Here is a 24,540-nt window from a genome sequence, read left to right on the forward strand (position 1 = left end):
TATTTTTTCAAAGAGAATTTTAATGTGAAAAATTAGCAGAGATTCTGCCTTCACAATTAAAGTTTAACATGAGTCTTCCAGCCTTTTAAAAAGAACTATAATATACATAAAGCAAAATATTTTGGCATCATCTAGTGAAAACAGATGATGTGGTATTTTTTCAGCCATCTCATATAGTTAGGCCTGGAGTTATAATTTAAGATAAGTTGACTCCTAAACAGAACGTGCTTTACAGAATGTGACCAATTATATTATTCCCAAGGACCTTGTTTCAGATTATCTTAAAGCCAGAGTTCACTGATCTCACATTTTTAAAAGAAAAAAGTTAGTTTAACTGTTTTAACACAAGTAGTAACAAACATCCCTAACTGGATTCTAGAGAGGAAGCAGGGAAGGCCAGGCACGGTGGCTCACGCCTGTAATCCCAGCACTTTGGGAGGCTGAGGCGGGTGGATCACGAGGTCAGGAGTTCAAGACTAACCTGGCTAACATAGTGAAACCTCTGTCTCTACTAAAAATACAAAAAATTAGCCAGACATGGTGGTAGGCGCCTGTAATCCCAACTACTTGGGAGGCTGAGGCAGAGATTTGCTTGAACCTGGGAGGCGGAGGATCCAATGAGCCAAGATCGTGCCACTGCACTCCAGCCTGGGCAACAGAGCTAGACTCCATCTCAAAAAAAAAAAAAGAGAGGAAGCAGGGAACATGTGAGCCAAAACAAAATTATCCCCTAAGGACTTGACTTTGGACTTCCACATAAATGTGACCTTGTAGAATTAGATACATACTTATCAGGTAAATATGTAATTATTTAGTAATTAGATCAAGATACATGAGCAGTCTTTAGCATTAATAATTACATTATTTTTAAGAAATCTTACCAAATATGGTCCTAGATCTCTTAATTTCCTATATGCAGTGATTTTAGTTAAAATTCCAAAGGATTTATTTTTCTATAACCTCTCCATTTCTGAATATCATCATACTAAAACAGTTAGTATTCTCTTATTCAAGGCTTTAGATGTTCAATTATTCCCTCTTCCACCCTCACACACACAATAATTGCCCAGATAAATAATAACCTGTGGTTTCCAAGTATCTCACTGGGATCTTTATTCTTTATACCTTGCAGGGCTAGTCCAAGGTTTGAATACCCTGAACTTATTTGGCAAGAGCTATGAGTACTCTTAAAATTACTACCTGGAAATTATATTATTTAGAATCTGCCAATTACCTAGATCCCCCCTGAACAATTGTTTTACTAATGAACTTCCTGAAAGCACATGTATAAGTACCATAACTATTAGAAAATGTTTCAAATGCTATTATACTTGATAGAACCATTCAGTTAACAAAATACTAAATCATAAGTTAAAATGGCTTTTAGAATTACACACTCAAAAAAACAGTACACTAAAAGAGTTGTTTTGTACACTTCATTCTCTTCGAACGCCTTTGTGGCTTACAGTGACGATCACGTGTATTAGTTCCTGGCAACCTTTTTCATTTTGATCTTCGTTTGTAACGAATAACTGGGTTTTCAGGGGTGTGAATCATAGTTGTATAATTCACGGTGGGAAAGTATCCATCAATGAGATCAAATTCATATAAACGAAGCATAGTGGACCAAATTGTCTTAATTTGAACATAGGCAAAATTTTCCCCAATACAACGATGACGCCCTAAAAAAAAGAAAAAGTTACAAGAATCGGTTTAAATTCTTTCTCATCCTTTTTACCCTGAGGTGATATTTTTTATCTACATTTTAGATAAACAGCAAATGTACAGATAGTTTAATAAAAAGATGACATTCTTTTCACATAAAACAGTGTGAATTATTAAAAATTCCAGGAGATTTTCAATATCACATTTTAGGAAAACAGTACTTGACTAATCACATAACTTTTCCAATTACTTTTTCTGAAAACATATATCTGGGTTAAATATATGGAAAAGTTTGAATCATAAGATGGTAATCTAGTTTGGGAATATAGTAGAATATTCTGTTTCTGTCCCAAGAAAGCCCTAGTTAAAAGTCAATATGAAAACTTTCCAGTCAAAACCTCAAATGTCATTATAAATGATTATGGAAGAAAATGAGATTTAATGAACCCAAAATAATACATATACTAAAAAGTCACATCCACGTAGAAACTGACAAGCTGATTCTAAAATGTATATGCAAATACAAAGGACCTAGGATATCCAAAGCAATCTTGGAAAAAGAACTGAGTTGGAGGACATAAAACTGATTTCAAATCTGACTTCAAGACTAAAGGTAAAACACAGAGTAGTACTGGGTAAGGATCAACAAATAGATAAATGGAACAGAGCAGAGAGCCCAGAACAGAGTATTTTTATGGTTGTTTGATTCTCAGTAAAGACACCAAGCCAATGAGGAAAAAAGTCTTTTCAACGTAAGGTCCAGGAATAACTAGATATTACATGGGGGAAAAATGAAATTCAACTCCTATGTCACACTATAATCAAATATTAATTCAAGAAGGGTCACAAACCATGATGCTAACAGCATAAAGTTTAGTAGAGAAGAACAGGAGAATATCTTCATGACACGGGCTAAGCAAAAATTTCAAGACAGGGCCAGAAAGCAATAACGATTTAAAAGACTGATAAATTAGACTTAACTAAAGATTATTCGTTTGTCAAAACTCAATGAATGTTGACTTAAGATTTGGGCATTTCATTGCAAGATTTTTCATCAAAAGAAAAAACCTAAACTGATACTGAGTACTTAGCACAGTGCTTGCTTGGCCCCTACTGTACTTATTTCTAGGAGTGACATTTAAGATGAGCATTTACAAGTTGGTCCATATTTCAAATATAACAACTAAAGAGAAGCTTGGCTTACAGGAAGAATAGTCAAAGGATTTAATCACAACAAGCAAGAAGTATCCTAACTGAATCAACAAAAGAGTAGATAAATTCTGATGATTCACAAAATGTAGTATTATGAAAATGAATGAACTATATGCACCAACATAAATAAACAGCACAATTACAAAGTAAAAGAATGAGTAAAGAAATTAGAGACATGTAATGTGATATTTAACAAGATTAATGTGAGATCATATATCCCCCCACAAATTCAAGTCCATCCAGAACCTTAGAATGTGACCTTAATTGGAAAATAGGATCTTTATATATGTAATTATTTAAGATGAGATCACCCTGACTTAGGGTAGGCATTAGATCCAATGACTGGTGTCCTTATAAGAATGCCATGTGAAGATACAGAAACATGAACAAGAAGAAAGCCTGTTGAAGATGGGTAGTAATTGGAACGATGTAGTTACAAGCCAAGGATTGCCAAGAGCCACTAGAAGCTACAAAGATGCAAGGAAGGATTCTCCTGTAGAACCTTGAGGAGGAGCATGGTCCTGCCAATACCTTGATTTCACACTTTCAGCCTCCAAAACTGTGAGAGAATAAATTTCTATTGTTTTAAGCCACCATATTGTGGTAATTAGTTACAGAAGCCCTAGGAAACTAACACAAAGATTGAAAAAAAGATTGAGGAGACATTATATCTGTACTCAAATCTCCCATACAATATAAGTTCAGAGACTAAGGTTAGGACCAACTATAAATGGGATGTTAAAAGGAAACAGATTTCAGCTTTAATATAAGGCTCTAAAAATGACAGCTGTCCAAAAATGGAATGAGCTATCACATAAGGTAACTGAATAACCCGCAACCCATTTCTAATGAAGTTCAAGTGGAAACCAGATAATTACTAGTTTAGAAATGATTCATCTTTGGGGCAGAATTTGGGCTACAGAACTAACGCTCTTCCCATCTGTTAACAATCTGATTCTTTGGCCAGGTGGCGTGGCTCACGCCTGTAATCCCAGCACTTTGGGAGGCCGGGGTGGGCAGATCACTTCAGGCCAGGAATTCAAGACCAGCCTGACCAACATGGCGAAACCCAGTCTCTACTAAAAGTACAAAAATTAGCTGAGCATGGTGGTTACACAACTGTAATCCCAGCTACTCAGGAGGCTAAGGCACGAGAATTACTTGAACCCCGAGGTGGAGGTTGTAGTGAGCTGAGAGATTGCACCACTGCACTCTAGCCTGGGTGACAAAGCAAGACTCTCAAACAAACAAACAAAAAAAACTATGATTCTTTTATATATTGTGTTATATACCACGGTATTAAATTTATTACATAAAGTTAAGATACGAAGTTCCCAAAGGACTTTATACTTTCCTTTATACATGGAAAAAGTGTGACCAATGACAAGTCATCTGTCATTTAAATGATCCCTTTGGAAAGACTCAAGTCATAGAATATAGTTTAATCAGTACAGAGAAGCAATGGATAGAGAAATTACTGAAGAAACAACGGTATACCTAAATTATTTTAGGATCTTATTGAAAATGAAATTTGCAAGCCTACACACAACCTGCCCAGATTCAAAGACCATTTTCTCATAAGGATATTCACAGAGAGCAAAAATGTTGACTGACAATCCAGAAAAGCTTTAATTTTAAAAGACTGCCTTTGCTTTTTTGTGAAATACTAGTAATCTCTTATATTTAACTTAAATTAATTCCCTGAATGGTGTGCTGACTCCAGTGGTTCTTTAAAAGAAAAATCCACAAAGAGCTTTAAATACTATTGTAAGGGAAAACAAGGGTGGACTATAAAAATTAGACCTAATAAAACCAGACAGGTTAGGAAGTAATGAAGCACTATATAAGGATTCATTGAACAATTCCACTTAGTACAAAGGAAATATTTTTCTCCAACTTATAAAGATTCTTCTCCCATAAAAGTTTGCAAAAATGTCCCTAATGAGGAAAGGGAGAGATAATTTGTAAACACAATTCATATGGAATATTGTGACAGAGACAATTATGTTATCAGAACAAACATTTCCAATATAAAATATAATCATCTCACCAGCTCCAAATGGCACATAGGCAAACTTTTCCCCTGATGCTGGGTTATCCTGTAAGTAGCGATCAGGATTAAAGTCCAGGCGTTCTACCCATGAGTCTTTAAGTCTTTGATTGACAGTGGGAGAAACACACACCTGATGTCCTGGAGGAATGGTATACCCTGCCACAGTCTATAAACAAAAGCCACACATTTCATTAGAGAATTTTAAAATGTGCTGCCAAATAATCAGATAATTGTGTAATAAAGCATGAATATACATGGATACTCAGATGCTCCTTGACGTATGATAGGTTTACATCCTGATAAATCCATCATAAAGTCAAAAAATTGTAAGTTGAATCACCATAAATCAAGAACCATCTGTACATATATTTAAAAACTGGCTAGATAATAGGCAAAGTAAAAATTATTTTAACTCAAGATGATTTCCAGTGAGCCAGCGTTAGGTTGGAAGTACATAGTACACAAATCAAACCCATAATGCCTTGGAGGTAGGATTTGAATTTCAGAGAGACTTTCACTATCCAATTAGTACACTTCATACTAACAATTTTTTACAACAAAATGTTATTTTTAAAACCAAGAAAAATATGTACTTTCATTTTTAAAACCCCAATTGTTAAAGAAAAATGCAGAGCATGATTAGCATTAAATATTAGCATGTAGGCCGGGCACAGTGGCTCACGCCTGTAATCCCAGCATTTTGGGAGGCCAAGGTGGGTGGATCACCTGAGGTCAGGAGTTTGAGACCAGCCTGACCAAAATGGAGAAATCCTGTCTCCACTAAAAATACAAAAAATCAGCCAGGTGTGGTGGCATGCCCCTGTAATCTCAGCTATTCGGGAGGCTGAGGCAGGAGAATCGCTTGAACCCAGGAGGCGGAGGTTGTGGTAAGCCGAGATTGCGCCATTGCACCCCAGCCTGGGCAACAAGAGAAACCCCATCTTTAAAAAAAAAAGAAAAAAAAGATTAGCATGTATTCTATCTACAATTATGTTTAAAAATATGTTTTTAGAATATATAAAACTGAAGTTAGGTAGAAATGATTATTCTACTTTTTTAATTTAAAAAAAATCTATTTTATGCTACTCTACTTCCTCTTTTCCTTTTTTTTGAGACAAGGTCTTGCTCTGTTGCCCAGGCAGCAGTGCAGTGGTGTGATCATGGATCACTGCAGTTTCAACCTCCCAGGCTCAAGCAATCTACCCACATCAGCCTCCTGAGTAGCTGGGACCACAAGCATGTGCAATTCTGGCCAGCTAATTTTTAGAAAAAAATTTGTAGAGATGAAGTCGGTCTCACTATGTTGGTCTCAAACCAGGCTGGTCTCAAATTCTGGCCTCAAGTGATCCTTCCACCTCAGCCTCCCAACGTATTGAGATTACAGGTGTGAACCACCACACCCAGCTATTTCCTCTTTTTGATAAATAAAAACCAGGGGTATAGAGGGGAAGATATAGCCAAGATACTCACCTGAGGAGTTCTGGCCATTCTCATCATGATCATTATAGGAGGTCTAAGTCTTAATGTTTCTTTTATACAGCGATCAAGTAAATTTAGATCCTTGAGCTAAAATGAGAAAGCATTTCCTGATTGTTATAAATAACATACTTCAACAGTATAAAAAATTAGTTTAACGTCTTGGTTAGTACAAGACAGCTTGCATTCCAGCTAAAAGTACAGAGGTAACTGGTTCAGGATGGCTGGGATTATCATGCTCTACCACTGTCCAAGGTGAAAAAGGAGGGCAAGGTAACAGAAAGAGGCCGGGCGCGGTGGCTCAAGCCTGTAATCCCAGCACTTTGGGAGGCCGAGACGGGCGGATCACGAGGTCAGGAGATCGAGACCATCCTGGCTAATACGGTGAAACCCTGTCTCTACTAAAAAATACAAAAAAACTAGCCGGGCGAGGTGGCGGGCGCCTGTAGTCCCAGCTACTCGGGAGGCTGAGGCAGAAGAATGGCGTGAACCCAAAAGGCGGAGCTTGCAGTGAGCTGAGATCCGGCCACTGCACTCCAGTTTGGGCGACAGAGCGAGACTCCGTCTCAAAAAAAAAAAAAAGGTAACAGAAAGAAAGGCAATCCGCCCTAAAGAATGAAGTAAGAACCTACAAAATTCACTCCTCCAAAAAATGAGAACAGTAGCAAAAATCTCAATGTCAACTTTTTCAAAATTCTGGAAGATTAACCAAAGGCTTGCAACAATGTAAGGAGAGTGAATTCAAGAAAAATAAATCTGAATCTTGGTAAGAAGAGTAAGCTTTGTGGTAGTGGAAGTTGTATTTCTCTCATCCTCCTCTCCCCAAATCCATGGCAGCCCCGGAAACCAATAGCATGGCAACTATAGCAGCTGTGAAAGCCAGAAGCCTAACAAGTATAAGAGGAGCCAGAGCAAATTTTCCAAAAATAATTAGCAAAAATTGTTTAACACTGAAGGCACCAGAGATGGTGATATCAATTGGTGCTAAGAGACAGAACAGTAAGTTTAAAAGGGAAAACTGGAGAATAAGATGTCCACAGGAGACTTTGAAAAGTTCCAACATAAGAGGATCTTGAAGGCCACACATATGTATAAGACCATGCACATGCCCAGGTAAGATCTAAGAGGCTGCAATCTTTTACCTCTGGCTGACCTGTGTAGACAGGTAGTGAAGGCAGACTTGTAACTGCCTGTTGGAGTGTTAATAACATCCCCTAACACACACACACAGAGCCTTTCAGCAAAAGCTAGGAGACTGGCTGTTCAAAGCACCTAAGTAAATCTCTGTCCAAATATCAGATGCCCACTAAAGTAAGTAAGCAGAGATTTCAAAGACTTCACTAAACAAAGAATGACATAATTAATCCAGGAAAGGTAGTAAACAAACAGCAGCAGCAGTAACAATAACAAAAAGCCAGCAACAATAAACCCAGGGAGGAGGGCATCTGATTTCCCCAGATACATTATTTTAAATGTAGTTTTCAACAAAAGCTTACAAAAAACACACCAAAACAGGAAAGTATGGCCAGTGCATAGAAAAAGAAAGCAGTTTAATAGAAACTATCGATGAAGAAGCCCAGACATTGGACTTACTAGATAATGATTTAAATCAGCTATTATAAATAGGTTCAAAGAATTATAGTAAAATATGCCTAGTTATCACTAGTAAAATAGAGAATATCAACAATTTTTTTTTAGAAAACCAAATAGAAATTCAAGAACTAAGAAGTATGAGAACTGAAATGAAAAATTCACCCGAGGGAATCAACAGCAGATTTGAACTGGCAGAAGAAAGAATAACATCAAAATAATAATAATAATAAAATATTTAAGAATACATTTAATAAGAGAAGTTTAAACATTGTGCACCAAAAACTGCAAAACACTGTTGAAAGAAATTAAAGAACTAAAATAATAGAAAGACATCCCATGTTCATAGATGTAAAGACTGAAATTGTTAAGATAGCAATGCTCCCAAATTAACATAGCAATACAATGCAAACATTGTCAAAAAACTCAGTTAGCTTCTTTGCAGAAATTGACACACTGACCCCAAAATTCATATGGAAATTAAAGGGACTAGAGTAGATAAACAGCCTTGAAAAGGACAAAGTCAGAGGACTCACACTCCCGAATTCAAAACTTATTACAAAACTATTGTAATGGCACCAGATTAAACATATCAATGGAATAGAACTGAGTCCAGAAATAAAGCCTTAAATGTATGGTCAAGAGGCTTTTTAAAACATTTTTTTTTTTTTACATACAGGGTCTCACTATGTTGCCCAGGCTGGACCCCAAGTCCTGGGCTCAAGTGACCTTCCCATCTCAGCTTCTCAGTAGCTGAGAATACAGGCATGTGCCACTGCGCCTAGCTATAATAGAATTTTTTGCAAAGACAATTCAACGCAGAAAAAATAGTCTTTTCAACAAACAGTGTGGGACAACTGGATAACCACATGCAAAAGAATGATAACCTCACACCATATACATATATTAATTCAAAACCGATCAAAGACCTAAATGTAAGATATGAAACTACAAAACACTAAGAAGAATACACAGAAATAAATCTTCATATGCTTTGATTAGGTACTGGTTTCTCCGACACCAAAAGCACATTAAAAAAAAAAATACATGAACTCTTACAACTCAATAATAAAAAGACAACTCATTTTAAAAACGGGAACAGGATGTGAGCAGACATTTCTCCAAAGAAGATATACCAAAGCCAAAGAGCATATCATAAGACATTCAACATCACTAGTCACCAGGAAAATGAAAAATCAAAACAAAATACCAACTGGGCACGGTGCTTCATGCCTGTAATCCCAGCACTTTGGGAGGCCAAGGCAGGCGCATGACTTGAGGTCAGGAGTTCGAGACCAGCCTGGCCAATATGGTGAAACCTCATCTCTACTAAAAATACAAAAATTAGCTAGGTGTGGTGGTGTGCACCCAGCTACTTGGGAGGCTGAGGCAGGAAAATAGCTTGAACCTGGGAAGCTGAGGTTGCAGTGAGCCAAGATGGTGCCATTGCACTCAAGCCTGGGCATCTCACCAAGACTCTGTCTCAAAAAAACAAAAACAAACAAAAAAAAGTACCACTTCACACCTACTATAACAAAAAAATCAAGTTAACAAGTTTGGTGAGGGGGTGAAGTCAGGACCAACATACACTGTTTATTGAGATTTGAAAGTGGTGCAGCCACTTTTAAAAGCAGTGTGGCAGTTCTTCAAAGTTATCTTATGACCCAGCAATTCTACTCCTAGGTATGATCCCCACAAAACTGAAAACACATGTCCACATAAAATCAGTATACAAATACAAATATACAGTATACAAAAAATGTTTAGAGCGGCATTATTCATAATAATTTAAAAGGTGGAAACAACCCAAATGTCCATCAACTGATGAATAAACAAAATGTGGTATATCCATATAATGAAGTATTATTGGTAATAACAAAGACTGAAGTAATGATACATGCTACAACATGGATGAACCCTGGTAACATGCGAAGTGAAACAAGCTAGTCACAAAAGACTACATATTGTATGATCCCATTTATATGAAATATCCAGAATAGGCAAACTCATGGAGGCAAAAAGAGATTAATGGTTGCCAGGGGCAGGAGTCAGGAAGAATGAAGCATGTCTGCTAATGGGTACTGGCTCTCTTTTGGGAGTGATGTAAATGTTCTAAAATTAAATTATGATGATGGTTTCCCAACTCTGAATATGCTAAAAACCACAAAGTGTAGATTTTAAATGGATAGATTTATGGTATGTAAATATATCAATTAAGCTGTTATTTTAAAAGTTACTAAAAACAAGAATGAGTGTTGAGATATCAATACTGAGCTTACAGAAATAAAAGGGATTATAAGAATACTATGAACAACTGTATGCCAAATTAGGTAACCTAGATGAAATGGACAAATTCCTAGAGATATAAACTACTGAAATGACATAAGAAGAAATGGAATATCTGAATAAATCTGTCACAAATAAATTGAATTAGTGAGTAAAGTCTTCCCAGAAAGAAAAGCACAGACCTAGATGATTTCACTGACTTTTAGCAAATATGTAAAAAAAAGGATTGACACCAATCATCCACAAACTCTTCCAAAAATCAGAAGAAAAAAAGAATACTTCCAAATTCATTCTATGAGACCAGTATGATCCTGATATCAAAACCAGCCAAAGACATCACAGTGAAACTAGAGATCAATATCCCTTATGAATATGGATGCAAAAATCCTCAACAAAACACCAGCAAACTGAATGCAGTAACATATAAAAAGAACTATGCACCATGACAAAGTAGGATTTATCCCAGGAATACAATTAACATCTGAAAATCAGTGTAATACACCATATTAATATAGGACCAAAAACACAAAAGATAACAGGAAGATGATATCAACAAGGTTTGCTTCCAAGATGGAATGTCAGGTTGTGCAGTGAGTTGTTCTCTCTTCCTTTCCACCCCAGCAAGCTGCATATAGTGTTTGTAAATATCTAGTCCTCATTACTACTATTACTACTTTTAGAAGTCTCTGCTCATGTTATGGCAAGAAGCAATAACATTAAGATATTTTAGGTAAGGTTATGGGGAATTTGCTAAAAATAGAGAAGCTGATCAGTTTAAGCTATAGTACATAGAAACTCTCAAATTGTCCCTTTCAAAAATTAGCCACAGATACTCAAAGTCATAAGGCAGCAATGAAACTGAAAAATCCAACAAACCTGGTCATAAGTTAAAGGAGGCAGATTCTCTCCACAGACTGTTTTCTGTTCTAAATAACATTTTTCTTGAAGTGTTTTGTCTCTGGCCAAAAAGAAGCCCATCCAAGCACTAGTAGTTGAGGATGTATGCTGCCCTGCCAAGAGTAGTCCAATAAGCATCCCTGCTACTTCATCGTCAGTCAAAGGACGCCCATCCCTAAGGAATGAACCAAACACACAAATTTAACATTTTGGCAGATACATTTCATGCCTCAACCTTTAAATAAAGTGTCATAATGAATACATTTTTCAGGTATAATAGTCTCTTATATTTGACTATCACAAGTCAGAATTTTTTTCTCTTAGGGAAGAGATAGACCACCACAAAACGATTTTGATTACAAAAGACTCCATTATAGTTCATTAGCAAACTTTTACCATACCCAGTCACTGGGATTACAGTAAGATACAGATGCCGATAGTTTACGTCTCAACAATTTAAAAAGTCCAAGGATCATAGCTACCAACTTATTTTGCCAGCAACACTGTTTTTTAACTGGAAATATTACTTGTGTTTTAATGTGTAATTTCCTGCTTCAGCTTAATATGTTATCTGAATAGCACTTACTTGTATGTAGCATCTAGTAAAGTTTGCAGAATGTCATCAATTTTTTCTTGAGACTGTCTGCGTTTCTGGATTGCCTTATAGAAAATATCCTTGATTTCCCGATGAGCTCTGTCCCTGCGTCTGTAATTAAAAGATAAAGATGATTTTTTTAAAATAAAGAACCTTCTAGGATCAAATTCATTTTGAAAACCAGGACCTAGCATAAAGCACCTTATTTAACCAACTTTAATGACTCTAAAATAATTGACAAAAAAATCAGAACCAGGAACATATTGGAAGTCATGAAAATCTTACATTGTTAAAAATGTCCATAGTCCCTAAGGGCAAGAACTGTGCTTTATTTAACATATATATCTCAGATTCTTAACATATTACCTATGTTCAAACTAAAGGCCTAAAACAAGGAAGAAATTCCTTTAGGAGTATTTTCCAGTTCAACAGAAAGTAGAATACTCTTAAATTAACATAAAATTCCAATTTTAATACCAAATCAAGTCTTAAAGTAGGAGAGTCACTCTGGTTCTTCTATGGAATCTGATTCTACTTTTCACTTTCTAATACAACAGTTTTTTGTAGGGGGTGAAAATACTAGCAGATTCAGAAAACAAACTTCAACTCCTAAATTTTACCTTTAAATAATATGTTCATTATGTAGCAGGTATCATGTTAAGTATTTTACATGAATTACTCACTTTTATCTTCCTGTGAGGTACATACATTAACCTCAAGTTATAGCTAGCTGCATAAGATCACACAGAAAGCAAACATTGGAGCTTGAATTTTAAACTAGGCAATCTGACTCCCAAGCCCCCTCTTAAATCAAGCCTTCTAATAAAAACTCCTACACTGTTTCATTTACAAGACTGTTATTCTGTTACTGAGAATCGACTAAGACCATGTGTACAGAAGAGGTTAGAGCTTAACCGTATGAATACAGTCAAACCAAGAAAACATAGGCCTGTTTAAGAAGGTGAATAGAATAATCTGGTTAAATTAGTCGATATGAGTAAAAGAAAGAAAGACTGGGCCAGAATGTAAAGGGCTTAATACAACAAGCTCTGACTTCATCCAAGAGACACAGCAGGTAGAAACAGGCAGGTAGAAATGCACATTTATGGGCCAGGCACTGTGGCTCATGCCTGTAATCCCAGCACTTTGGGAGGCCTAGGCAGGCGGATCATGAGGTCAGGAGATCGAGACCATCCTGGCCAACACAGTGAAACCCCATCTCTATTAATAATACAAAAAAATTAGCCAAGTGTGGTGGCGGGCGCCTGTAGTCCCAGCTACTTGGGAAGCTGAGCCAGGAGAATGGCATGAACCCAGGAGGTGGAGCTCGCAGTGAGTCGAGATAGCACCACTGCACTCCAGCCTGGACAACAGAGTGAGACTCCATCTCAAAAAAAAAAAAAAAAAGAAATGCACATTTATGGAGATGTTCTAATATAATATATATTAAAACATTTTGAAACTGCAAAGCTACTTGCAAATATAAGGTATGATGAGTTCCAGAGAACTTTAGAGAATCTCTCCTGGCTCTTCCTTTTACTTCCACCCCTCTTCTAATCTATAACTAGATATAAGGGACAGAAATAGAAGGAAAAGGGACTAGCAATCTATCTCCTCCCATCTGTCACCTAAACACCTAAACACAAATGAATCAACAAAAGTATAGAAAGCCTACTAATACGCAAAACACTAATCACTAAGCTATAGATCACGTCCTAAAAGCAGTATTTCTTTATATCAGAGGCAGTCCCTGTCCTTAAGAAACAGAAAATTAAATAAAGGCACAAATATTCAAAACAAAGAAACTTCACAATAAAATAAAAAGCCACCAAAGATGTCAAACAAGTGCTTAAGAGAAGGGCTGTATCACTTTTAGGTATAGTTCAGAGACTTTCCTGAGGATAAGGAATATGTGAGGTAAGCAGGTTTTAAACTAGGCTGGGCTCAGGGGCTCATGCTTGTAATCCCAACACTTCAGGAGGCTGAGGCAGATGGATCACCTGAGGTCAGGAGTTCGAAACCAGCCTGGCCAACATGATGAAACCCTGTCTCTACTAAAAATACAAAAATCAGTTGGGCATGGTGGCACATGCCTGTAGTCCCAGCTCCTCGGGAGGATGAGGCAGGAGAATCGCTTGAACACAGGAGGCAGAGACTGCAGTGAGCCGAGATCACACCACTGCACTACAGCCAGGGCAACAGAGCAAGACCCCATCTCAAAAACAAAAACATATATAAAATATTAGACTAGACAGACAATAAGTCACCTTTGTAATAAACTGAAACTTACTTTAAATGAGCTCACTATATAAAGAAAACTTGTCTTGAATTCTTATAGAAGAAAGGGGGCTCATAATCTTACCCATTTTGTATGTTTTTCTTGTTTAATTTTTATCTTTGTTAAGGCAAAGCATACCAACACTACAATAATTATACAAAGTTAAATAACCAAGTGTAGTATCTTCTTTATCCATACCTGAAACTAGGCAAAGGCAGCCAACCTGGTAACAGCCAGGCTGCATGGCTGAAACCTCCATCCAAATCTGCATACAGCTGTGCCACTTTTTCATTGAGTTGACTTCTGATTTCCTTTCCATGCAAACAATGGCTAGCTGTTAAAATTATGAGCTCAGAAAGAGCTTCAAATACATCTAGGGAGAAAAAAAGATTATTCTCATTACTATTTCCAAAAAGTGAAAGAAAATTGAGAATAAAAATAGAGCTCAATAACAAACAAGATCCTATTGATATCATCAAAAAAAGTCTGTAGACAGACATGTGACTATGTACAACTTATAAAGAGGGGCAATAAACCAAACAATAGGAAGTACCCTGTCCCTCTGAACAGCCAAAACAGATCCCAGAAACACATCTCAAAACCTCACTCATGAGCACTTCATCATAAAAAGAATAAATGTGGTTATTTGACTTTCAGGTCACAATAACAAAAGCAGAAAAATGTTATTTATAGTGCATATGACAATAATAAGGTACTTCCCAAGGACCAGTAGCCAAAGATCAGATTATTTCCCAGGTTAAAAGTAGGAAGATCAGGACTAAAATGGAATTACTAGTCATATACAAAAGAAAACTATAATCACCAATTAGTATATCCCAACACTGGAGACAAATGCAGCAAGCAAGCATAATTTGATGACATTCAACTCACAAAAATTATCCAATTAATTTCCTGTTAATTCCACATTCACTAAATGAACTTTCAATGATCATTTGGCTTTCCAATTATATTTGTCAATAAAGAGAATATCAGTAAATATTCTGGATTTCTTGCTGCTGTAATTGTAAGTCTCACATGCATTATTACATTGGCATTCTAATTTATACATCAATTTCTTATATGATTAGAATATATATCATATCAACTTAAGTACACCAAAAACAAAGATTCTGGACCTCTTATGGAGGCCAAAGGCCAGACCCAGAATGTAGTGACCTGCTGCCCTGGGTCCTGCCGCCCTGTGGGCAGATGTTGCTTCCTACTATGGGCACAGCAATTGCCTCTGAAGGCAATACTTAACTGCAGCCCAGTATAAAAGCTGGATTCTCAGTTACAACTTCATGGTAATCATTACATATCCCTCCCATAAATCCAAGGTAGTTTTACATACACTGTAATTTGTTTTTTATACACTACACATATATATATACTCTACTTTTCTATTCACAAAGAAGTAGAAATGTGAAGATAAACAAAAAACATTTTGCTTACTTTTTTCTCCACTTTCTCCCCAACTCTGAAAGTATTCCTTTGTTTCTTTTTCAATTATAGAAACATGCTGTTTAAAGTGGGCAATGTTAAGGCCACTTTTTAACATTTTCTTCTGCTCCAAGAAAACCTTCAAAAAAATTCAAAAAGGGGATACAGCACTAAAACACATTTTTGTTTTATCACGAAATCCATTTAGGTTATTATACCTATGTAACACTAACACAATTAGTGGTTTTAACCCTTTGGGCATTTACATTTTAAGAGTCTAAAAGAATAAATATATATGACTCTAAATGAATGGAGTCTAAATGAATATCTGAGCAGAGGGATTTTCCAGGGCCCTCTTTTTTGGCCTCAAGGAGAACTATTCATTCCCTCATTCCCCATCACTACAAACAAGATTTAATGTTAACTCTTAACTGCTATAGTAGGATACTGACTAATGTGTGTTACATTCACAGCCAGAGCCCACACCAAGCTTTGGGGCCAACTGTCTGATTTGTGTTCTATATCAACTTAAAACAATTTCATATTTGGCTTTTGAGGGTAAAACATACACATAGATGTACCCCATACCTGAAGTAGTTGCATTAAAAGAGGACTTCTAAAGTCAGTAATCTCTAAACAGCTCTTATGTTAGAATTTCAGGCAGGAATGGGTAGGTAGGAAGTCCTTTTGATGAAATAACAGGATTGTCTTATAACCCTTTCATATTAAATCCCAATATGCTAAGTTATCACTGATTCTATTATTTATACAGGAAGCCCTTTAATACTGTTTAGCCATGACAGCAACTATAAAACAAAATACCCATTACTTATCAGTTATCCATGGCCTTTCTTCTCACGATTCTTCAGACTTTTTTTTTTTTTGAGACGGAGTCTCGCTCTGTCGCCCAGGCTGGAGTGCAGTGGCCGGATCTCAGCTCACTGCAAGCTCCACCTCCCGGGTTCACACGCCATTCTCCTTGCCTCAGCCTCCCGAGTAGGTGGGACTACAGGCGCCCGACACCTCGCCCGGCTAGTTTTTTTGTATTTTTAGTAGAGACGGGGTTTCACCGTGTTAGCCAGGATGGTCTCGATCTCCTGACCTCGTGATCCGCCCGTCTCGGCCTCCCAAAGTGCTGGGATTACAGGCCTGAGCCACCGCGCCCGGCCCTTCTTCAGACGTTTGAACCAAGTGAATAAACCAGTTCTACATTGTATTATATTTTTGTTTGGTTGGTTTCTTTGTGGGTGGATGGGTGTGTGTGTGTGGGTGTGGGTGTGGGTGGGTGGGTGGGTAGGTGTGGTTTTTTGTTTTTGAGACAGAGTCTCACTCTGTTGCCAAGGCTAAAGTGCAGTGGTGTGATCTCACTGCACAGCTCACTGCAACCTCCACCTCCCAAGTTCAAGCGATTCTCATGCCTCAGCCTCCTAAGTAGCTGGGATTACAGGTATGCACCACCAGCCCCAGCTAATTTTTGTATTTTTAGTAGAGACAGGGTTTCGCCATGTTGACCAGGCTGGTCTCGAACTCCTGACCTCAAGTGATCGACCCACCTCGGCCTCCCAAAGTGCTGGGATTACAGACATAAGCCACCATACCTGGCTATTTCTACATTTTAAATGTATAATGTCTCACTATTAGCTATAACTACTGAAGTATAGATTTGTCTTTGTTCATGGTATAACAGTGTCACCTACTGGATTAGGCACATCATATGCAACTCCCTTCCCAAACACAGGTGTTGTCAGGCGACTGTAGACATCTTCTGCATTCAGGTCTTCATTTTTACTATTAAAAAGCAGTGCAGCAGCATCACTCCCCAGAAGGTAAGTAAATGTTTTGCCTACCATGGTAAAACTAAATACAGGTCCATACTAAAAAGAGAAAAGTACACATGGTGATGTTACAAAAAACATGCAACACTAAGACAATAACTTTAAAATCACAAAAGAATGCATTATTGAAAAAATAAAAACATATATAAACCTTAAAGCAATTCTTTTCATCTTGCCATACTCCTCCTTCCTGTCTTTGTCCAAATTTATAATTATGTTCATTTAGTTGCAAATGTAGTACAAATATAACTGTTAATTATGCTTTTTTCAGTTTATATTGACAATATTTTCTATTGTCTATATAAATATCACAATGTTAATTTACTGACTACTCTTTTATTATTGGACATCAGGGTTTTCTTTAGTTATTACAGCTAATTCTGTGATGAACACCTCTGAAAATATAGATTTTTCTTTTCCTTTGTTTAAAAACAAATTTTACAAGACTAACCAAAGATTTTGACCTTTTCCATAGTACCTGCTATGTGAAGACACTAAAAGTTTATTTATCTATTTTAGCACTATCTCATCCATACTAAATGACTTCATTTTTTTATTTTATATTAATTTGGTTAGATGTTAAATGCTTCCCCTTGCAGTTTTCTGATTATTATTGAAGACTAGACTCTGGGGGTATAATCATGAACAAAAATACTGTCCCCAACTCACCAAGCTTAGTCTATTGGAAAAAATACAAATTAATCAAATAATCACATTAACAAAAGTAAAACTGCAAATGTGACAAGTATTCAGAAAGGAAAGCAACTCTGTGATGAGAAAATCTAAAAAAGGGAGACCTAACAGAGGAAAAGACAACTGGGTTCAGACCAGAAGAATGAGGAGTTAGTTTGGTAGCTAAACATACACAAAGGCCCTAAAGGTAAGAGAAAGAGAAAGGAGAAGATGAGAGTTGAGCACGAGGCAGTGCTAGACCTCACAGAGCCTCACAAGCCATTTTAAGGAAGTTTTTAAATGGGTGACAAGAATTTTTCAGAGAAAAAGGAAAGATGCCATTGAAAGAGAAGTCAACAATACACTGAGAAAACAAATAAAAGTAAAAAGTTCCTAAGACAAAAGAGGGATGGAGAGTTCAGCCTCCAATAAGAGGCAAAATATAGTTGTAATAAAATCAAAGTGGTAGAACACAGTGAACCAGACTGTCTGTGTTCAAATCCCAGCTCCTCCACCTATTTGCTATATGACTTTGGTCCTATAGTCAGAGAACTTAATATCTCTGTGTTTAGTTTCTCTCACCTATACAACGGTAATAATAATAATAGCAGTTCTTCACAGAGCTGCTGCCAAATTTTATATACTTGTATATATTTGTATATAAAATTATTATACAAATTTTATATACAGGGCAGAAAAGAGTACCTGGGCTTACTTAGCACCTTAATGACTTGTTTTCCATTAAGTTATCGTTAATAAAAGTATAGGCTCAGAAATCAGACCATGTGTAAATCCTGGCTGGCCACTGTCTAGCAGTGAATCCAAGAAGAAATTATATATCCTCTCTGCTTCTCAGTTTCGTCATCTATAAAACAAATATACCTGAAAGGGTTTCTGTGCAGCTTCACTGAGATGATCTTTGTAAAGCACTAAGTACTGGCATAAAGTAAGTGTTTTATAATTATTACTGTGATAGGAAGAAAAGAGAATAAGATTACTATATAAATACAAGTAGGTTTGCATATTTGAAATTGAGAAAATGAGGAAGTTTCCTTTAAATGGTTTTTAATCATTGTCTCCTAAATCAATGTTTTTAATTATTGTCTCCTAAACAGGAGAAAAAATCATCTGCTTTAATGGAGAGGTAGAAAGATTCAGAAGTTTAGAAAAGTGAAGGTTTGAATTAGTCATTGTAATAAGCAGAAAGGTAGGCCCAATCACAAGAACATAACAGGACTGTGGAGCAGTGTTCAAATATCATTAAGGTAGGCAATCATAAAATCAAGACGAAACCAATCTGGTGCTGAGGGAGACAATAACTGGCTGCCTCCGAGGGTGACTTCTGCCAGCTGAACACAATGAAAAGATGCAGGGTTTAGGAAATTTAAAGTATAGTATTGGCAAGAGTGTAATGGAAACGACATGCCATGGACCCAAAGTGGAAAAAGGAAAGTGAAGAATGAAGGCTGATGGATCAGGAGAAAGTAAATGGAATGCAAGATCCAACGAGGTCAAAGAATAGTTATAATTTTAGGAGTTGCACAAGCAAACCAGGAGAAGGTATGGTCTAAGAATAGGATATCTAAATTAATACTGTGAAGGTGAAACAGTTAAGAGTGAGAAGTCCAAAGTGAGACTGTGAAGTAAATGGCTTAACTGGCACAGGAAAGCTCATTAGAGAGAAGATGGGCAAAGAATTGGGTAGCTATGCTGTCATGTGAGTCATCCAAGTGGACAGTGAAATCATAGAAGATGTATAAAGCAGGTTAGAAAATCCCACAGATGCATGGTAAAGAAAAATGAGGGTTAATTAATATCAATTTTAACAACAATAAGTGAATAGAAAACTCAGAACAGTGGCTTTTAAACCACAGTTGCCAGAACTACAGGGTTCCTCAATGGTGTCTCAAAGATGACCCCAGGACATGGGAAAAGCTAAAACGATAGGTACTTGTTAGACACCATCTCTTAAACCAGAGCAGTTTCCATTTTGTTTCCCATACTGAAGATACATATACAATTACAATGTTTTTAAATGTTCTGCCACTTTTTTAAACAAAAGTTTAAAAAGCACTTCTCTAGTTTTTCTTTGGTTTTTTTTTTTCCCCTCTAATTATTTGGAAGACTTACCTTCTCATATGCATTTTCTAAAAATTCAACTGGACTTTTCCCAAATGCTATGGCATGCCCAAGGAATGGAATCGGGGAGAAAATGTATGGAGGACTTTTCTACAAGAGAAAAAAATAATAAATTCAGTTCTCGCTTCATTTCAAGAGAGAAATCCAGTTTCATTTCATGACCAAACTATTAAAACGAAATAGCTATTAAGACTTTAAAAAAAAAAGTTTCCAAAAAAAAAGGAAGCATCAGAAGTAACTTGAGAACAGCCAAATCGCAAATACCTTAAGAGAGTAGCTATTGTAGAAATGAACAGAAACTCAAAACAAGGTGTAAAATAAACGACTAGATAAACACTAAGGCACTGTAACTGTAAATGATGGACACTGTCCAGAAAATGGCCATTTATTATTGGTGTCTCCAGGCAACTTTTCTAACCATTAATAGCAAAAAACCAAAAAGGTCAAACTACAGTTGTCCTTTGCCATTTGTGGGGAACTGGTTCCAGGACCCCCTCACAGATTTGTATCCAGGGATCCTCAAGTCCCTTATACAAAATGGCAAGGTATTTGCATATAACCTATGCACATCCTCTCATATACCTTAAACCATTTCTATATTATTTACAATACCCTATACAATGTAATGGCTATGTAAATAGTTGTTAAACTGTGTTTTTTTATTTGTATTATTTTTTATTGTTGTGTTATTTTGTATTGGGGTTTTTCCCCCAAGTATTTTAGATCTACACTTGGTTGAATTCCCAAATGTGGAATTCGTGTCCCCAGAGGGCCCACTATATTATTTCTTCACTACTTACTTCTTCTACTACTCACAATTTTAGTCCCAGATACTTGCTTAAAGAAGGTATCAAAAAAACAAACAGTAACTTGTGGTATAGAAAGAAGGGAAATGTTTAAGAAGCTACATTTATTTCTCAGTAAACAATCCATCTCAGCTTCTCTCACTGCAAGTGAACTAGAGTCACTGATTTTAGAGAGTAGATCAGCTCTAGCAAGAACTCTAGCATTCTTCATAAAAGGTTCTTTAGATGCCACAAAATGAGACCTGCAGATTACAACATTAAGTATCCCGAAAATCAAACTTACAATAATGAAAAAGGGTAATACTCCTCAATTCTCTGGTGGTCTCAAACAGAAAGGAGCCCCACAACCTCACAGTACTCCTCAGCTAACAGAACTATCTTTAAACAGTAAAAGTAACTTTGTCTTCCCAGAGACAAATATCACTTCCTTAAAAATCCCATGTGTAGGAAATAAATAAATAAATAACTCTGTCTTATGCCTGGTATGGTTCAAACAAAAATTATTTAAAAGCTACTTGGCCAAAAGTTTGTACATTGCATTGTCAGTAAAAGGATAGTTTCCAAAAGCTACTACTTATTGCTGACTGTAAAGGGTGCATCCATCAAATAACATTTAGGAGGTTGAAAGCTAGGTTAATAAAGCTGTTAAATTGGAGAAAATGATTTTTTTTTTTTTTCTGAGACGGAATTTCACGCTATCGCCAATGCTGGAGTCCAGTGGCGCGATCTCGGCTTACTGCAACCTCCGCCTCCTGGGTTCAGGCGATTCTCGGGCCTCAGCTTCCCAAGCAGCTGGGACCACAGGCGTGCGCCACCACATCCAGCTAATTTTTGTTTTGTTTTGTTTTGTTTTTTGTATTTTAGTACATTATTGGCCAGGCTCGTCTGGAACTCCTGACATCAGGTGATCCACCCGATCCACCCGCCTCGGCCTCCCAAAGTGCTGGGATTACAGGCATGAGCCACCGCGTCTGGCCGAGAAACTGTTACATTGTCAGCATCGGAGGAAGGCCCTTACCATACTCCAGTCACTCCCACTATCACACTCTACACATCCTCCTTAATATGGGGCACTACTACAGCCCACAAAACCCTGAACCACACAGGGCAGCCTCCAGGATGACGGGCCAGCTGCCAACAGCATCGCCATCAAGACCCCCACCAAGGGCCCCAACGACCACAGGGTCGTTCAAACCCACAGCCGCCAATCCAGCCACCGCCACTAGGAGCACCACTGCCGCGGTCAGTACAGCCACCGCTACAACCACAAATGCCGCAACCACGACCCCGTCCAGGATCAGATACACAGCCGGGGAGGCCAGCAACGCCTGCCATCACAAGGTAACGGCGGGCGCCACAGCCAGCGCCACCAGCAGCAGTGCCGCCGCCGCAGCCACTACCCCAGCCACCAGCGCGCCTGCCACCACAGCCACGCCAAGCATGGCTGCAGTCGCCCCCAGTTGCCTTCCAGCCAGAGCACTGAGCCAGTCGGGGCCACGGAGCCGCCCACGCCAGCTCTTCGGCCGCCTCAGCTGCGGCGCGCGCCCCACTCGGACCCTAAAGAATGTACGTACCGCCCCTGCGGGCAGCTGGACCAGGTGGCCGGCTGCGAGACGGAACAGGTAGACCAAGCTGAGGGTGAAGGCGCAGGCGATCAGCAGCATGGACAGGAGGTTGCCGCCTGTCACCTTCTCCATCGCCTGGCCCAGCACCGACCCACCCGCCTGCAGCAAGCCCAGCAACATCATCCCGGCCGCCGCCGCCATTTCACTCTGCCGAAGACACTGAAGGCCGAGGTCGCCACCGCTCCTCCTAATCGACGGAGCGAGAGAAGCTGGCAGATGGTGGTCCACAGGCGGCCCCGGACCCCAGGTTTCCTACTAAACCCAGCCCCACCCCTCGGGTCCCACGCGCGCCACCTCGTGCGTCACAGAATGGGGCGGGATGTTCCGCTGGCCACGCCCCTTAAATAACACTCTGTAAGGCCTTGGTCTTCTTGCGCGGGATAGGGGCCCTGAGGAAGCGGGCTGCGCCTGTGGCACAGTGGTACGGGAACGGAGGAGAACTTAGCTGAAGAGGCGATCAATCCCTGAGAATCGCGGGCGACCCGTTTTTGTATGCCTGGGTGCGGCGCACCAGGACACGGCGTTGAAGGCACTGAGCGGAGGGATCTCAGGGCGAGTTCGACCGGCTACGGCGCGCTCTGTGATTGCACCGCGAGCGCCTGAGGTGATCTCGGCCTACATCGCGTCAGCCGGGCCTGGGGCGTGAGCACCGCCCCCTGTCCGGGCGCGGGGAACTGTGACACCTGGAACTGTGGCACCTCACCCTTCTCCGGGGCCACGTCCTGGGGACTCCGACAGCTCCAGATAAGCCCTCAGGGGCTGGGGTTGTGAAAAGCGAGATCGTGAAGACGCCGGCCTTATACCGAAGGGTGGGACGGTGAGGTCAGCCCCGTCCCACTCCTACTAAAATCTACCTGACAGGTATTAATATGCCACCATAAGTTAACAAAAGTATGCTAGGTTTTACGGAAACAGATTTCCCAAAATAAATGTAGATGTTGTAGGACGTCGCGAGCCATTTGAAGCAGCATTCCCCAAGGACGGCACTTACTCTGAAGGTTTAGCGGCCAGAAAGATTCTGAAGCTGAGTTCTGTCCTGCCGTCACAACCTTCGCTCCTATGGCTTCACAGAAGCGTCTCCCATGACTACCAAATTTAACTCCTTCCAGATCACCCACGGGAGCACCTGACCAGATTTATTTAATCAATGTTAAGAACTAGGTTTTGTGCTCAGCTACGGGATAGAGCAGCGAATGAGACAAAACTGCAAGGCCCTGGGGGAATGATTAGGAATAGCCAGTGAAAGGAAAATTACTGAATTGTATAAGTATATTAATCAAGAAGTATATCCTTTCCCTTGAGGTAGAATGTAATATATCACCCCCCACCCCCCGAAGCCTGGGTTAAGAGAGAACATTAACTGCTTATTTCTCCTCTATGCACGGAGAGTCTTATCTGTGTTCCATCGTTTCACATTCCTTGAGGCACAGCGAGTTCTTGCTTCCCTCCCTAGCGCTGCTGTAAAGTCACAAAACTGGTAAGTGTTACAAAAGCAGGTATTCCCAAGGATGTAAGGTGTAACAAATGTAAAACAGTAACTGCCTTTGTTCTTGCTTCTGCAAGTACGCTTCCTGCAGCACGTAACTCCCGCCACAAACTGCTTAAAAGGTGATTGATCCCTTTATTCGGGGCTCAGACTTTCTGGACCCTAGTCCGACTGAGCCAGTGATCACCTCAATAATAAAGGCTCTCCTGAACTCTGCTCGGTCTCTCCCGTCTATGATTCATCCCGCAACACTAGTTGCCTGCGGAACACCTCTACCTAGAGAGCTAACACTCATCTCCGGTCAGTAAATCCAAAACTAAACCCATTGTCTCCTCCTACCAACCTGTCCCTCCTATAATGCCTGTGATTAAAAGGCATCACTGTGGCTGGGCGCGGTGGCTCACGCCTGTAATCCCAGCACTTTGGGAGGCTGAGGCGGGCGGATCACGAGGTCAGGAGATCGAGACCACGGTGAAACCCCGTCT

The 24,540-nt window shown here is 38.9% G+C and overlaps 1 protein-coding gene and 1 long non-coding RNA gene across 3 annotated transcripts in view; one reads left to right on the forward strand and one right to left on the reverse strand.

Moving 5' to 3' along the window:
- Nucleotides 1-22,879, reverse strand: LOC105527047 (lanosterol 14-alpha demethylase). 2 transcript variants are annotated; one of them, XM_011963233.1, is made up of 11 exons: nt 22,519-22,879; nt 20,130-20,228; nt 17,190-17,366; nt 15,505-15,631; nt 14,251-14,425; nt 11,766-11,885; nt 11,159-11,354; nt 6,401-6,496; nt 5,061-5,096; nt 4,928-4,976; nt 1-1,682 (listed from the first exon to the last, which is right to left on the reverse strand). In XM_011963233.1, the coding sequence occupies exons 1-11, from the start codon at nt 22,708-22,710 to the stop codon at nt 1,504-1,506; spliced, it is 1,446 nt and encodes a 481-aa protein (XP_011818623.1). In that variant the 5' UTR covers nt 22,711-22,879; the 3' UTR covers nt 1-1,503. The 2 variants fall into 2 exon arrangements, with proteins under 2 accessions (XP_011818623.1, XP_011818622.1); XM_011963232.1 differs by having other exon boundaries at nt 4,928-5,096.
- A 32-nt stretch (nt 22,880-22,911) lies between these two features.
- Nucleotides 22,912-24,540, forward strand: part of LOC105527050 — a 36,904-nt gene continuing 35,275 nt past the window's right edge. The window contains exon 1 of the long non-coding RNA XR_001004186.1: nt 22,912-23,430. This is a non-coding gene — a long non-coding RNA (uncharacterized LOC105527050). The remainder of the gene's footprint in view (nt 23,431-24,540) is intronic.

This window comes from Colobus angolensis, unplaced genomic scaffold (assembly GCF_000951035.1).
Source record: "Colobus angolensis palliatus isolate OR3802 unplaced genomic scaffold, Cang.pa_1.0 Scaffold605, whole genome shotgun sequence".
NCBI lineage: Eukaryota > Metazoa > Chordata > Mammalia > Primates > Cercopithecidae > Colobus > Colobus angolensis.